The following is a 17,691-nucleotide window of genomic DNA, read 5'->3' on the forward strand; positions in this document are numbered from 1 at the left end:
TATTACGAGGAATTTCCAAAGTTGAAAACATTGCTGTGAAAAGTAAATTTATATAAAAATAATCTTGAATATTTAACAAGGATAATTATTTCACGCTTGATAAGACGTATGTATATGATAATTTATGTATTCTAATAGAAAAATATAAATAAATTAGGTACCACAGAGACACGTGTCTCGTAAATTCGCTCTCAACCAAGGTAAGTATCGGGTTATCCGAGTGTAAACACCGGGATAACCCGGTCTACCACACCCTACACCCCATGACACAATACCTGTAACATAAAAATGAAATTCGATAATCGACAAAATACGTCTAGTATTTATGATAATCTCCAAAAATTAACAGCTTACTAGTTATGCTTCTGACCAAAAACAAAGACTCGCTATTGCTCTTTATTGGTATAAGTATGAGATAAATATAAAATAAACGATATCAATAATGTCCAGAAATAAATAATAAATCAGATGGCAGAAATTTTGCTACAAATATCTTTAATTTTCAATTGTGATATTTCTATTGTCTATTATCGTCCTGTCCAAATTTCGTCTTGCTACATATAAAATATTCCATTTCTAATTTACTAAGGTGAAATGTCAGGTCAATTCACAACTGCACTTCAACATACTGATGTATCTATTTAGTTTCTACTAATATAATGTTATTTTAAGAGATTTATTTCCTTACCCACAATCTGAAATCTATCGCCTTTTTGTAGCAATAACGGTCCACCACTATCACCTTGACAGGAATCCGTTGAGGCTCGACCCGCGCAAAGCTATAAAATAAAAACAAATTATACAGGCACTAATTTCTTTAATTCTCATTAGAGTAAAATCTATAGCAACAACAGAAAATTGTTTCAAAGTAATTTGATATACCTATACTAAGTACTGATTGAGTTATAATGAGTTTTATTGGGTATATTTATTTTAGATAGGCAGAAAAGTAAAATTTCACACTGGCTCTAGGACACTGGTCTTAAAAAATTATAAACCAATTTTTCACTGTCAATGCACTACGATCTATGAGCTCTAAAGTGTTATGTCAGTACGACGTGATACATATTATGTATTACGAGTATAGTTGTGGCATCATTAACTGACTGGCCCTTGTCCCATGTACTTAGGATTAGCGAACTGAGCACATACTTAGCACTTAGTACATCCTTTTTCGGTCTCTTCCATACCTTATATCTAATCATAGCAATACCTAACACACTTCGTGTAATAAGACATAAACTCCTACTGTTTGGCATTATCTACTTTATCAACAAACTTAAAATCGTAAAACTCTGTTATCACCACAATATTCTCATCTCGGCTGAGTGCATTCGTTTAACATTAGAAGCCCAACACTTCAATAGGTACATAACATCAGGTCTGATGACAGTGTAATATTTTTTTCTCGGATTAGACTCATTTTCTAGTTACAGTATTTTCATTCTTTACAATTAAATATTTATATTAGTTGATATGTAATATTAAAAGCAAATGACATTACAATAAGATTTAATATCTCACAAAAATTATATAGCTGACTGCATGCTAGATATGATTACAAGCTAACGGCAATCACATGCAAAAGTATATTCCAAACTCGAAATAAATCTTCCAATCACATTGCAACAGTAGTTACGGTTTTTTATTTAGATATACCAGGAAGAGTTTTCTTGATACTGAAAACAAAATTGTACAAACCATGTTGTTAGTAATGCGTGAGGCTCGATACTTCATGCCACGACACTGCGTAAGCGATAGGATCGGAACACGCACCTCCTGCACGATGGCAGGTAACTGACCCCCTTCGGACGTACGGCCCCAGCCAACTACAATGCCTTCCTTGCCTGATGGATCTACACCTGAAAGTTGAAAAAGGTCTTAATGACGTTAGAGTTATATTAATTTATGAACAGATACTTTATCAAATAGTTAAACGGCATTTATTGACACGAGTATACAAACTTTAGATTCCTTTGGGAAAAAAGGATTTTATGTAGTATTATTTTTTATTCGTTGAAAGCAGAAAGATTACAAGTATACAACTGAGGCCTAGAAAATTGACAAGATATATTTCGGCAGAATAACTGATGAGTAGTTCTCACTCGAATGGATTGCGCAAAACCCACAAACAGCAGATTATATGTGATGTGCATATCACGAGGAAAATAATCTGAACTTGGACGTGGTAATATATTAATATATATCCTGCTAATATATTGTAGTCTGACGGCGTGGTAATTAAGCTGGTAGTATAAATATTAGTGCTTATTTTATTATTATTATTATATTTATCGTACTTGCTGGAGGGAGACACACTGGTTTGATGATCTTCGAAAAAGCGACAGGTTTTCGAAGTTTTAGTAAAGCTATGTCGTTGTTGTAGGACTCAGCGTCGAAACTACGGTGTCGGACGATGGCAATGACTGCTCTCATGATAGCAGCACTCTCCGTCGTTATTGTTTGATCGTGGTCGCCCAGTATCACTCGAATTTTGGATCGTTTAAGTCTGAAAAATTATATTAATACATAACTTAATCATTTACAAAATGAGCAAATTTAAAATTACACTTACAAATGACGCGGTTATTTTTTATAAAATATTTTACGTTCAAATACCAAATAACGTAAAATATTCTATGAAACCATTAACAGTAAATACATAAAAGACACAGCCGTCACAAGGGAACAGACCTTTATTTTAGGTCAACAGATACCACTTTAATTCCGAAATATCATCAGAATAAACTTAAGAAAAACACAACCGTACAAACTTTAACACGTGTAAGATATTATGGCGAACGCTCAGATAAACTTTTTCTGATATATTATACTGATTTAAGTTTTACTCTTTTTTCGCAGTGACAAAGCTATGCCAGGTAAAGTATATACTAACTTTCTAACACAATGAGCCGCTGTCAAAACATACTCCTTCGTCAGCAATGATGCCCCGCAGTGGAATTGACCATCATAGACCAGCCGTGCCATCCACGGGTACCGGTTGATACCCGCAGCAACGCCGCCTACTATACGATTCTCTTGGTTCGGCCCACTGCATTCTACAGAGCAAGTGACGGTTAATGAACTAGTATAGGAAGCTGGAGCCTGTGTTACTGGTTAATTGACTAACATAAGGTAATAGTGACATCGTATTACTTTAAGTTTATTGCGCTTTACTAAATCAAATGATCATTAGTCGTTGATTGCGAGAAAGTACGTATTATATATTTTTAGAAAAGTGGCTAAGGGCGAGATTTGTGAAATGATTCGAATTAATTTATAGACAGTTCGTATAAATATATATTATTATTTCCATTTGTTAATCAACAAATATTACATATATATCTTGGCATATTCACTTACCAAAGTAATATTATTTGCACCCAAAATTTAGAATGATTAACCAACTAACAAGTATGATTTTTTTATAACAGCAGAAACAAACCGTAAATACCTCATACTCACCACTGTTTATACATATTTAAGACATATACATAGTTATGCTAGAATATTGCGTTAGAAATAATCATCGTCTAATCATTTACACCAATTTAATTTAATTTAAAAATTAATGCATTACTTACGTAATATTTAGTGAATATATCAAAACGAGGGTCATGACCTTAAACCTTTAAGATACACAATATACCACTAAAGAAGACTAGAAAGGGACTAAAGACAAAGCTAGAGGAGAAAAGCAACGCCAGGTTATCAGTAAAGTTTATTGTAATCTGAAGGAAAGAGGTGAGAATACATTTGTGCGGATGGATTATGATGGTGCTACATATAAAATTGCATCAATTTACAAGTGCTTTATATTATAACCTAATGTGTAACTCACCTATCTTTCTAGGAAGTGGATTCGCTTTTCCGCACTCTAAAATGTGAATGTGAATGAAAATAATTAGATTTGCTGGAAATTCTACTGGTGGAAAGAGAATTCAACTAAACTAAAGTATATAAGTGTGCTACATAATATAGAATGTACACAAAATAGTGACAAATATCGCTAACATTGTTTAATATATTAAACGTAGTTGTGTAATATTTCCAAAATACGTTTCAACTTATTCACCTGAATATCATTAACGTCATCTTATTTTGTATTCGTTTCGCATATCTCGTTTTCTTATTTATGTTAACTTTCCATTGTTTTATTAACTTGTTTTATGAATTAGTAAACCCAATTATAAACTTCTGTTACATACCGCATGAACAGTTCCTGACCTGAGGGTCTTCGTCCTCATCTTCCACACTCTGCTCCTCTAAGAGAGGTACCTCCAAACCGAAGAAAGAGTCGAAAAGAAATCTCGATGATCTGTTCCCAGTGGATACCTGAAAAAATAAGTTTCTACTATAAACAATTTGAAAAAAAAACAATTAATCGTATTTCCTATTTTATAACTAACTTATTTGTTTATATTTGTTATTGCACTGTGTGCTGGACGGGTTTCCGCCTAAATTACTCTGAACATAATATGTCCGGCGCTGGGACGCTATAAGGTACCGTCGTATAGCGAGCATAGCGAGCAGCGTCAGTGTAGAGGTTAACTTAATTTTTTTTCCCCTTTAGGAGTCACAAGCGCAGCATATTTGGGAGGCACCCTAGATCAATAGTACTAACATATTACGTCTCCGATCTATGCCGACTATATAGCGTAACTGAAAATAACCATAATAAAAACAACAAGCATTAATCATATATGGAGAAAGCATTCGATTTTCAATGTGCTATGGCCTCACTATTCTTATTGCATTATAGCGCACGACGTACGTGGTTAATAGTAAGTTTAAGTGAAATTAAGCTATGTTTTGTTCCTGTATCACGTAAACTACCTGAAGTTACATTACGTAGTAATTTAGTACAATATATCACGAAATAGAACATTACACAAAACATACTACTATCAAGTAGGTACCTAATTGCGACAAAAACATCCATATTTTAATTGACGATGCTGTTGAAATAGCTAGTTCACTTATAAAAATATACAAAATATCTATATGACAAATGTATCAATAACCTATTATGTGAAAATTCCGACATTCCAAAATTTCTCCCCTATTCACGAAATAAAACAAAGAAATAAGCATTCAAAAGTTTTCACCTAAAGTGGTTCTGATTATCAATGTTTTTTTTTTTTTCGTTTTTTATATTTGACTTATATAATTTTGATATGCACTGCGTGAGGCAGTTAACTTTCCCTGACCTGAGCGCGGATGTACCGACAACATTGCGTAACATAATTGCTCGCTAATGTCAATGTTACTTTCACAATCTTAACAAGATCGTTCCGGTCTTCTGTGATGTTTTTATTTTTATCTTTTTACCTTGTTCTTTGATGTGATTGCTGTGAACTCATCTTTTTTTACATACTGAAGGTGAAAGGAAAGATTTTGTTTGAGCAGAATTTAGCAACAGCAATCAAACCACATATTAAGTTGCGTTTCTTTTTAAACATACAATTATATATAATATGAATATTTAGTATAAAAACGTTGATAGATTGTTGCACAAAGAAACTTATATAAATTTATTTTGCTTACACTTCTGTAATACAATTAAAATATAATTAGTTGTTTATAATGATAATTTATTGTATGAATTAAAATATGCGTGTGCTTATTACATATTATATATATATTATTTTAAAAAAGAAACGACACGTTTCAAGACATTGATATCCAAAAAAAAAACAAGTTTAATTTACAGTAGTCCGATGATCACATCATTTTTGTATATTATTTACTTCGTTCTAATTAAAACAATTAGACCACCACGAGGATAACAAAATGCGTCTATTTTTACTTTACCGATATAAAAAACAATACTGCTCTACACATTCCAACAGCCGAAGCTGAATTTAATTCGTACGCTTTCCCTCGCATTGCTACGTAACTGTGACGAAACATACGGATATATGTTACCAATATTAGATAACCTGTGTTATAAGGTATACAAGGCTAAGGTTGCTTATATGTAAACAATTATGTTGTAACGACCTAGATAGACTAAGTATATTCTGAATACACAAAATTTAAAGTTACGTAATAGACATATTATAAAGTATATGTCTTATGCTTAATATATAAAAGAAAATTTTTGACAGAGGTATCTAAGATTTTTAGTAGACTCTCGTTTCCACCAAACAAATATACTGACTATTTTTTTTTATTGTATCTGGCTTTTTGCTAATGGTGCTTTTACCAGTGAAAGGAAATTTCTGTTGGTCGTTGCCTAAAGGCTTGTTTTTTTGATGATGCAGATCCCGAGACCCTTTTTTTTTTAATAGGAGGACAAGGAGGTCTTTATTTTTCTAAAAATAAAATTGATTTAAATTTGTAGATGGCAGTGTTTACATTCTCACGTCTCGAATTATGAACGAGAGAATGCAGAGTGTAATAGAGTGAGCGCACACAGTTTGCCTATGTGATAACTCTTGCACATTTGCCTAGGCGAGAGCGGCCGTGCGGCCCAAATTGGCCGGGAGGACTTCCTTTACTTTTAAGCTAAAGAACCAAATCGTGACCTAACAGTCTATGAACCTTGTAACTTTCGCTATATATCAATCAATGTCAAATATTTAATTAAGTATCGAGGTTGATATCACAAAAAAATAACAAAAAGATCCTAGATTTGATATAATTCGTGCAAATCTGAACTGAGCCATGACCCGTTAGCTCGCAATGTTGCAATGGACCTTGATTTTAATCAACGTTCGTTAATACATTTGAAGTTCAATATCAAATCAAATTGAATTACATTTTGGTGACAATAGGCTATAAACAAGACGTCGTATAACAACAATCGTATCGTAATATCGTATGTCCGACGCCATAGACTACACAACGTTGTTCCCGTAACATAAACTTACTGTAGATTAAACATTAATCTTACATACATAAACTTAAACCTACATTACTAACAAACACTAAAAGTAATATATTGGTTTCTTTGATATTTTAAGCTGAATTTAAATTAAGGAGATTTAAAGGATGATAAATTACGTTTAATTTAAAGCCTCACAACAATATTCTATGCTTCGTTTTTGCTTTTGTTTTATTGGACTTTTATAACGCCTTCAAATTTGTAAGGTCAATCAGTAAACTACTTTCCAAAGTAATTGCGGGCCTTTCACAAGGTAATTGTTATTGTACTCTCGTTTTTGTTATCCGAAGTCGCTTATCAAAGACAAGAAAGTATTGGCGCTCTTGCTTATAAGGAAACGAGGGCAACTTTTTTAAACAATAATTGATAAAAACTTATAAATGTTGTAGTGAAGATTCGAAACAAAACTGTTGTATTGATTTACAAAATACTTCATATATGATCCTCAAACAATATACATTGTAAAGAAAAAGTTTTCAAGGAATTACTGATACCTATTCCTAATTTTCCCTTCGGTTGAGCGTAAAGGTGTAAAGTTGATTTCATTCGCTCCCAGGAATCAAGATTGAATATAAAAATAAAATATAGCAACCTCCCCATCAATAGGCGGCTACTATACCGTCGAGCTATTGTGACTTAATATATTAAAAACCTATTTATATTTCATAAAGAGGTTTTTAAACTGTTTCACTAGAAGAAAAAATAAAAAGAACTTTCTTTGTCTGTTATTATTATAATATTATGATTGTAGTGATCGATCTAAAAAATTAATTCTGTATGTGACGCATAAACTCTTTTGCGATAATTTGGAGAAAGTCGATTAAAATAAGCTTAATAGTTGAATGCAAACATTAGTTCGGAACAATTGTACCTCTGGAAAAAATGTAACCGGAAACTGTGACGTAAAACGGAAATTTTAAAATTATGTAAAATACAAAACTTATATCATGAAGCGTAGATATAGGGATATATTTATTTTTATTTTATAAATTGCTATAAAAGTTTGCGCAGTACTTAATTTAACAAATTTATTTTAAAATAAATTATTATTTTTAAATAGTATTAAAATTAAAGTGCCTATAAGTACACCTGTTTTTCTATAAACTAAAACATCACCTTCCTTTAGAAATTGTTAACAATTTATATTTTAAATACTAGATACTTATTTAATGACTTAGAATGACAAAGTTAATAACTTTTATCATACTTCTGAAATTATTCAACAAATAAAGGTTTCATCTTCGTTTCTACAAAAAAAGCCGCTGATTTAATATTTTTTTTAAAACAATCTCGCCAATCAGTTGCCATTACTTCATTCATTACAAATAGATGAAAATTACCTACTCCTGTACATAAATTCTCTCCCAAACGCAATATCTATAAATTTTATCGTAATAACAAATTAAATGTAGTTCGAAATAACAGTAAAAAACAAGACATTTACCTGTATCTGTAATCCTTGTCGGGTGAAACAATGATCAGACGGAATAACTGTAACGCTGCCCACGGGTATCCTCAAAACAAGCTCTGAGCAGAACTAAGTACACAAGAACAGGAAGAGGGCGACTGCTGTCCATTTATCTAATAACAAAGCAGTCTGCGCTTCTAATGAACTACGATAATGGTAGAGGTATGCCACGACAATTAATTGAAACTGTTGTTGGTCTAACATAGGGTAAATTGCCGCCGATACGTTTATTACAAAATTATCGTATGTTAATTTTATCTTGTGTGGATTAAATGATATCCTTCTTTTTCTATTATATTGATGCAAAGATTCCCTGTATTTACATAGCTTATTGCCGTATTGAAATTAATTAGATATTATATATTTGTATGTATTTTTGACTATAAATAAGTAGGTTACTTATAATGTAATTTCGTTGCGTGTTAAATTTTCATATTATGCTTTTTTGTGTTTTTCTCTGAGTAGACCATTTTGGACAACCCTTGGATTTTATTAGAAATACAATGTTTTTTTTTAATAAAAAATTAATAAGTATGAATTTAATTTCAACGTGAATTAAGATTATTTTGTTAAATTTTAAATAAAGTTAGGGTTAAAATGTTAAAGCTTTTCAGCTATGAAACTGTCTTCTTCTATATTTAAGATTTTCTAAGTCCCACACATGTTCTAACTGCCGTCTAAAAAAACATACCTTTTGTCGCTAAATATGCTATAGGTATTTATTTAGTACACCTTTATTTTTTTCGGATATGTATTATGACTATTATTGTATATATTTATATACGTATATGTATTTTTATCTTACGGAGCTACATGTTTAAATATGTTATATAAGAGTACACTTCCAAACTGTTACTACCTACGTCGAGTCCGATGCCTTATGATATAAGACATGAATATGTTTTGTCAAAATGATTAATGAATATTATTAGTGTTTGCCCCTAAATAGGTAAAAATGTTGACTTGTGTACAAGAAGCTAATTTCGGATGGACAAAATTAAAATCCAAAGGAGGTATGTATATTGAATAAGACAACGTTATATAACGTTTCGTAACCGGCGAAAGTAGTGCATATCCGTTTCATTTATCGATAATATTGCTCAACCATTATTATAAATCTTATGGGTATGTAAATGTAAACAACAAATAAATATTATGTTTAAAAAAGTATAAAGATGGAATATATGTATGGCGAAGCAGACTATATCGTAAGTGTGTATGGTTGTGCAATTAAAATATACAAGTATGTGTGTGTGTGTGTGTTGGGGTATGCGTATGTGTGCAAGTGACTGTATGTTTCTACGTGGGTATGTTTGGTGGAATTGACGTTAGACTTTTAAGAATATCTTTTTATTATAATCAAATTATAAAATATATTACAATTAAGTAAGAAATAACCAATTACTGCGCAGCAACGGTCCTTTTACTATTAGGAATATGCCCAAGTAATAAATAACGGGATTATCTTAGTAATAATGATAGGCTCTTTATATTTGACAGTTCGAGATGGTTATAGGTGAATAAGATCTATGCTCTTATACCATTAAATACAATAACGTAGAGTGACGTACATAATCGAGATTAAAGACTTAGTGTGTTTAAAATACACTCTCCTGTTCCCTAACAGCTTTTAGAATAAGCTCCCTAGCTTGTTCTATGCAGCACCACTGCTTGTTTTGTTTATATGTATGTGGAAAAAATTGTGACTGGCGCTTGTACGGACGTGAATTAGCGATCATCAATTAAGATCTGTAGTATTTTCACAGACTAACTAATCGTAATCGTAACTGTGTAAACATAACAGACTTAAACATACAAGTACCGGTAGGTAGGTATACCTAGTAAAATTAAAATATTTATTGAATAATTATTTTCAGAAACTAATTAAGCATTAAAGATATTTATTTAGAAAAAAATAAGCAGAATGGTTTTAGTAAGTATAAAAATAAGTAAAAACAACTACCTACCAAATAGATTGATTCAAAAATAAGAAAAAAATTACTATCGACAATAAAATACCTACGTATTGTGGACCATATATCTTAAGTATTAATATTATATAACATCATATTCATTTAAGTAATTCCCACAGTTGCTTAACTTCATTAATTACTATTTGTAAGCAATTAACGTAAGTATCAAGCGAGTGCAATCCACTGAAAGTAAAAGTGCATTCGAAGTCATTGCACTGTCGTGCGTAATGTGACCGATAAAATGTTCATTTTTTAAATTACTTACATGGTTATCAAGTATAGCGTCCTGTGGATGTATTTTCCTAGCCTCAGAGAGGGCTAATGTAAGAAGCACACAAAATATAGCCACTGATCTCCATGGGCACATTGTCGTTGTTCGGGTGTCGCGATATTTTGTGTCGGCGCGTATTTATTTGCGCGGCATCTCCGCGCGCGCTTTTACAGTCGAATTCGGCAGCAGTGATTCAATGGCATTATTTGGATATTTCGCAAACAAATCGCTGGCCGACTGGCGCTGTCGGCCGCGGCCGCGCGGAATCCTCTGCGAGCTGGGGTCTTCGGCCACCACTTCGCGAACTTTCTCTTCGAACCAAAATAATAAGCCCCACCGCCGTTACCACCACAACTGTATATACTACACAGCTGTTTCATGTTATCGTTATCTTGCAATAAGGTTGTACATAAATGATATATACCAATAAAATACTTTTTTATTACAATGCAAGCACCAATACTTTTACTTTCCTTACTAATTGATCATTAAAAGGATTTTATTTGTTATACATCATTAAATATCAGTCACATAATATTTATGTTTCAAATTGTCTTTCAGTGTAGATAAATAGAACTTTATTGTTACCTGTGTTTATATTTGTGTTAGTAAAATGATAGATATCTACATCATGAACCTGTCATCTCTCACGATATCATAACTCGCAGATGCTGGATTTTCCACACTGGTAAATGAAAGTGAAATCATAGCGCCGTCTCGGTAGGCATTTCCGCAACACGTTCAACAAAAAGATCAGAACACGTAGCAGAATATTAGAAATTCTGTTTCTTCGGAATTCAAACTTTTCATTTTATTTGCACTAGACAAAATTAAAGTTCTGTTTTATACTCGTATCAATATTTTTTTTTTCATTCAAACTTTCGTTTATTCTAATACCTTAATTTTATGGAACTTGAATTGATATATTAATAGTAGTATTTATTTTATTTGTTATGTCGAACCTCGATCACGCAGGGTCGGGTCGGGACTTTTTTTATAATATTAGTATTAATCTGCTTAGATGTTAGACAATTGTATTAGTTAATAATATCCATTCGCATAATCTATCTAAAATTGTTGATTTAGCTTTTACGCCTGCCCCAATCCTCTCAATAGGATATATTATATCAATTCGTTGTTCATAAATCAATTCTCATTCATAAATAAATAAAATCAAATTATAATAACTTATATCGGATTTCATTATTATTATCTGTCTGAATATAAAAAATACATGCCTTACTTCGTGAGATATGGACCCCGCCTGGAGCTTTGAAAGACCTGCAGAATCGGAAGCGATTATCTTACGAGAATCAATCCACTACGAACACATCTATAGCGATTAACAAGAGCGAAATAATCTTTCATAACAGGCGTAATGAATAAAAAAATATATCTTTAATCATATTATTTACATAATCGAAGGGTCTATGGGACTATCACGGATAGAGCATAGCAACTGTTGCTATCAAATCTGTTGCGGATTGATATCAAATCAAATCATAAAAATATGAGTAAGTATTATTGACCTATGCAGTAGCATAACACTCCATAATACTGATTTATCGACTGCAACATTTATCAATCCGCAACAAATATTTGAAAGCAACAGTTGCTATGCTCTAACCGTAATAGCCCCACATATGTATGTTAGTAACTTTTAGAGAATTAACAAGTTGAGCAAATATGTTCAGTAGTTAATTGCCGATAAATATCTAATCAACAATTGGAATTGCATTAAAAATAGTTGAAGATGATCGAATTTAAAATACTAAAACAAGTGAATAGATGTCTTAGAAAAGGTTTATACAGAGCCGTCTCAAGCTATGCTGGGACCCTTGGGCACCCATGAATTTGGGGCCCTTTTGCTAGATATTTTTTGGTTTAATTTGGTAAATCGTTTGTTCTTCGGGGCCCTCCCAGGATCGGGGCCCTGGGCACGTGCCTCATGTGCCCTATGGTAAAGACGGTAATGGGTTTATATAATATTTAATTTGATTATAAAACGCCTAAATTTATATATTATTAAACTAACGTTGTCGTTTTGTAACATGCATAATATAATTCAATAAATAAACCGATATTCATTTCAAATTTAAACATTTATGGCATATGATTATTTATAACCCAAAGATGTTTTTTAAATATTACGTCCAGGAATTTATTTCATAAAATCATATTACATTATACATAATACTATATGCCCTATTCAAGTTAGCTTGATCTTTTTGACAGACGGCTAGTGATGAGAAACAGAAAATATAACATATATAACAGTCGATGAAATACATAATTCAAATTAGAATTAAATTTTTTTAACATATTTTTCTAAACAGTTATACCAGCTAAAGTGACCCCAACCAAAAGGATCCCCGTTCGTAACAATAACTTAACAATGATCTTTAATAAGGATTTTTGTAATCGATATTTGTAGCAGTTACTGCCTGTTATTCGCGTCCCTACCGTCCGACCGATGTAACATTGTACAAGCGTCTATTATTTTCAGTGTTTCTATTTAAATTTTACTTTGAAGCATTAATATATGTTTATTAGAAAATCTTAAAATTTTCGGATAACGCTTGAATCTTTGGGAATTTTTGTGTTATATGTATTTTTAAAAATATTTTTACAATTTTTAAAATAATTAAATTAAAAAGATAATATATTCGTCATTGCAAAGTTGTCGATCAGAAAAATTTACATCTGTCAAAAACATCCAGCTAACTTGTACAGGGTATATCATAGGAATTCCTCTAATTTACGTTAGCAGTAAGTTACGTTTTTCTAGAAAAAAAAAGTATAATTTAAAAATTTTGTTTTTAGTACCAAGTTGTAAATTATAATTAATATATTCAAATTGATTTGAAACATGAACAACATTACATAGTATAAAAAAAGTCGCTTACCGCTGTCTGTCCCTGTAGTATATGCGTTGATCTTTAAAATTACACAACGGATTTTGATGCGGTTTTTCAAGATTGATTCAAGAGAAAGGTTTGTATGTATTATACATGCACAATTTTGTAGAGAAACACTGATTATCTTTTAGAGGTTTCCAAAATTATGTCGAAAATAAACTTTTTTTCACTACAGTATTGCACACCTTAAAAATGTCTGCGATAGTAGATCTATAACAAAAAACATTTTTTACCTTTACTTTTTACGAGAAGTAATGGCTTATTTTCGGAGTGATTTTAAGCAATACAGCGTTAATCCTTATCCAATGAAGTTTTGAACAATGAAGAAATTCATTGTGCGTTTAATATAGATCAATTTGGCCCTTCGCAGCGTGTAATTTAAATGGATATTTTTGAAGATATTACAGATTTAAAATGCAGGGGCAAAGCGGTTTGTGTCTAATGACAAAAAGCTGTGACCGTTGCAAGATATTCTGTAGTACATTTAGTATCAGCATTGCACCCATGCGGAGCTGGGGCGGGTCACTAGTGTCATATAGTAGTCTATCCAAGACAAATAAATATGTGTACGTGTGAAAGTAGATATCCATTTTATTCGTAGTTCATAGTCAGTGCCGCAATAAAGTTAATGCAACTATTGTCATCATAAATCTTTAATTTAGTCTTGTCCTCTTTGATATTTAAGAAATATAGTATCTCATTCATTAAACAATGATCCCCACGTCTACGATAACTACGTCTAGTACTGTGTATTCCATACATGTACCTTATCATCAGTTGGACATTAAGGTACGATGCGATTCCATATTGTATAGCCCCATTTCAGATTCACCTCGATCATCATAGACTAAATTCAGACACGATAACATCACGACTTAGAATCGAAATAGCTAGTGATGTATGATTTTGTTACAGTAACCTGACAACTATCAATTTGTTTCGATATATACGAAGAGTTTTAGGAATGAAATAAATTGATCATCTTTTGTGTAAAATCATTTATTTAAAAAAAAAACAAAGAATAAATGCACTTTTATAATAGACTTACCTTGTTCACAAAGAAAAAATAGTAGAAGTTGCAAGACTCGCAGGCTCGAGATGTCAATCATGAAAATAAAATTAAATGGGTTAAAAATTAAAGGTAGGTTAGAAACTGTGGTTAGTAGCAGAATATGTTCCTTGTGTATTTATGTGCAAATCAATGTTTATATTTTTTGTTAAAATTGATTTTTTTTGGCAAACGAATATCCTTTGTAAATGGTGATACTGCAAAAAATGCCTAAAATAATAACCGTCAGTACATATGTATCTCTACATATGTACCATTTTTGATTTTCAGATTAAGAATTAGACTGTTTCGGAGAAATATGAATAAAATACCGAATTAATGAAATATTTCTCTCTACAGGAGCATAAAGGTTTAAACTAATCTGACATAAGCTTATTCAGGTACCTACTTTGTTGTATCACATTCGTTTAAGTATATTACTGAGAAAAGGCAATTACTGTTTCTAGATTGCTCAAAACTGAAAATTAGCAATTCGCCCACTAGGAACCCCTTATTTCGCGTTCGTCAAGTATCACGTAAAACTATCTTGATGCTCTAGTCTTATTAATTATTATTACTTTAAATTAATAATTCTACCTGTCTATATAATCTATTTGAATTTAAATAAATAAAATAACAATCAAATTCCTCAATAGTAAAATCGATTACCAAAAATTTGAAATTTAGTTGTCATTAAAATAATTCCAACCGAGGTACCTTACTATGGGAATAAAAAAAATCCTTAAAAGCAAATTTAAATAATAGTAACGATAATCTATGACGGTTTTTTCTCTATTTTAAAATTGATGCCACGGCTTTTACCAGTGTGAACCTAATTCTGTATTGATAAAAAAAAAATATGTTTGTTGTTCAAAGCGTTCCTAAGCCATTGATCGAATTGTGATTAATCCTAAGATTAACTGTTCTGCCCTTTCTTGCCTTTCCGGGGACTGAAAAAGCAAGAATGCTGTACAAACTTGTAATAATAGGCTTAAACCGTAGAAAACCCAAATTATAAAGCTTATATTTTAATAATTTTAAATCCTACAGGATTGACATGATCACTATGTGCCTAAACTCCTAAAAAAGAAATACATTAAAAAAAACTGTTCTGCCCAAGAAGGTTACAAGGACCAATAAGACTTGTTATGTCAGTCTTTGTTCAACTTATGTCCCTCAATATAATGGTTATATATAGGCCCTTTATTTTATCGGGGATGTAGCTAGTTAAAATCGATTATGTGGTTGAACAGCACGCCTGCGGATTAACTGAACATGCGAATAATTTCAAAATATGTACATCATATTCCAATCAATGAGGCAACAATACCTTAGATTTACATATTCCCTACTATTTCCAATATTTAGTCGAAAAAATTTAATGTCGCGTCAAAAAAAGCATTGATAAAATGGCATATTACATGCTCTATAATTAAAATGGTGGAAAAGAGAACTACTGACTTTCATGCCGGTTCTTCCCGGTAGAATCAACTTTCCGAACCAGTGTCAGCTTTAAATTTAATTCAACACTAACATGATGTTCAGTTCGATTTTATATAGCTCTTTAATTGTAATACAACACTTTTCCACATATCTCAATGTCGAGAAAATGGGTGACAATTAAACACCATTACTTCAAATAACCATAACGTATATCATAGATTAGATATGATCTCTTATAATTGATATCTCGTCAATTCAATGTTAACGTTGTTTAATGTCTGACTTATGTGGTTGGAATAGTAGTGGCTGAAACATTCAGGATATTTTTTTACATATATATTTAATGCAATAAATTTGAATTCAGACCTTTTAATATTTCGTCATACGTAATACAATTACTAAACGAATGAAGATTACTAATATCTTAAGGCGTGGTTTTTTTATTTAAGAAAATATCAGTGCAAATAATATAACATAACTAAAGTTTACTTAATGTATTACATCAATTTAAACTATGGATAAATATCCATTGCAAACGGTAATAACTTTACACGAACTAATTGCTCCTATGATTCGACTTTACTCAGTAACTCATTAGGGGCACTGTCCGGTTTCACCACAGAAAATTTAAAAATACTAAAAATGAATACTAGTGTGTGAAAGGTAAGTACAATTGTAGAGTTCATGGATGATATCACTTGAGAATGATTCGATAGCCTATCTTCCAAGGTGTATTTTCTTCTCCAATCCAGTGAGTTCTTTGTGACAATATGTAATATTTAAATTGCTTCTATGTTGAAAAGATTTTGATTTTATTTTTTACATACTGTTTTAAATTTAGATAGTTACAATGTATACATAATAAATGTAGTTTGCCTTTGAAAAAGTTTACCTACCCTTTTTATATCTAAAGGACAGTCGGGTAAATTATACAATATAAAGCGAGAACAGACTATATAGTGACTAATTATTATAGTAAGCCGCGCATCGCTAGTGCAGATACATGTGCATTATACGTACTATACAGCCGGTTATTTAGTATCCATTTATAAAATTTTTTTGCTAAAACTCGTAAAATTTGTTAATTTGTCGGCATCGTCCAGTAAACTTCTTTTTTAGTAAAATATATGTGGAACATAATGGAATAACAGGCTACATAACTTCACGCGAGTAATCTAAATAAAACGAGTATGAAATAGGCAAATATAATTCAAATTTGGGGTGGATGGGGCCGCCGTGCACTAGTTTCGTATATTTATACATTTAGCTATCGGTCCTAATAGATGGCAATTTATTACCTACCATAGCTGCTGATCTTCATCGTGGTAACGCCTTTTCTATACAAGGAAACTTCGTATGGTTATATAAAGTAAAAATTTATTGCATTTTACTTGAAGATTTTTATTATTTGCAAATTTTTATATTTTTTGAACTAGCAAATTTTCCTTTTTAAATTCCATATATTATTGGAAACTAGCAAATTAATAGAAAACACAAAGAAAATATAAAGAAATAAGTTCAGTGCTAAGAGCACTATAATGAAAAAAATAATTGGGTAAGAAATAAACTAACAAAATTAATTGGTTTTTAATTATCCCTATACAATATTTCTCTTTTAATGATTAATAATCAAGTGAAATCCCAAAACAAATTACAAGATATTTAATGATTTCTATTAATC

At 31.4% G+C, this 17,691-nt stretch overlaps 1 protein-coding gene across 4 annotated transcripts; it reads right to left on the reverse strand.

The window, feature by feature from the left end:
* Window positions 1–121: 121 nt before the first annotated feature.
* On the reverse strand, window positions 122–10,900 carry LOC113393104 (trypsin-1-like). 4 transcript variants are annotated; one of them, XM_064216538.1, is made up of 8 exons: window positions 10,596–10,900; window positions 4,209–4,335; window positions 3,842–3,877; window positions 2,897–3,059; window positions 2,301–2,509; window positions 1,777–1,862; window positions 689–779; window positions 122–275 (listed from the first exon to the last, which is right to left on the reverse strand). In XM_064216538.1, exons 1-8 carry the CDS (start codon window positions 10,695–10,697, stop codon window positions 154–156), a joined length of 936 nt encoding a protein of 311 aa, XP_064072608.1. In that variant the 5' UTR covers window positions 10,698–10,900; the 3' UTR covers window positions 122–153. The 4 variants fall into 4 exon arrangements, with proteins under 4 accessions (XP_064072608.1, XP_026485599.2, XP_064072609.1 ...); XM_026629814.2 differs by having other exon boundaries at window positions 1,702–1,862; window positions 10,596–10,894; XM_064216539.1 differs by lacking the exon at window positions 10,596–10,900 and adding an exon at window positions 8,334–8,475 and having other exon boundaries at window positions 1,702–1,862.
* Between the last annotated feature and the right edge of the window lie 6,791 nt (window positions 10,901–17,691).

Source organism: Vanessa tameamea, chromosome 12, assembly GCF_037043105.1.
Source record: "Vanessa tameamea isolate UH-Manoa-2023 chromosome 12, ilVanTame1 primary haplotype, whole genome shotgun sequence".
NCBI classification, from domain to species: Eukaryota; Metazoa; Arthropoda; class Insecta; order Lepidoptera; family Nymphalidae; genus Vanessa; species Vanessa tameamea.

Bases quoted from the DNA above. Each gene is read 5' to 3' on its own strand.
- LOC113393104 (XM_026629814.2), bottom strand. From the start codon at position 10,697: ATGTGCCCATGGAGATCAGTGGCTATATTTTGTGTGCTTCTTACATTA. The intron at 4,336-10,595 runs GTAAGTAATTTA...TTATTTTTTCAG, and splicing joins ACGCTATACTTGATAACCAT to GTATCCACTGGGAACAGATC. The intron at 276-688 runs GTAAGGAAATAA...TTTATGTTACAG, and splicing joins CGATAGATTTCAGATTGTGG to GTATTGTGTCATGGGGTGTA.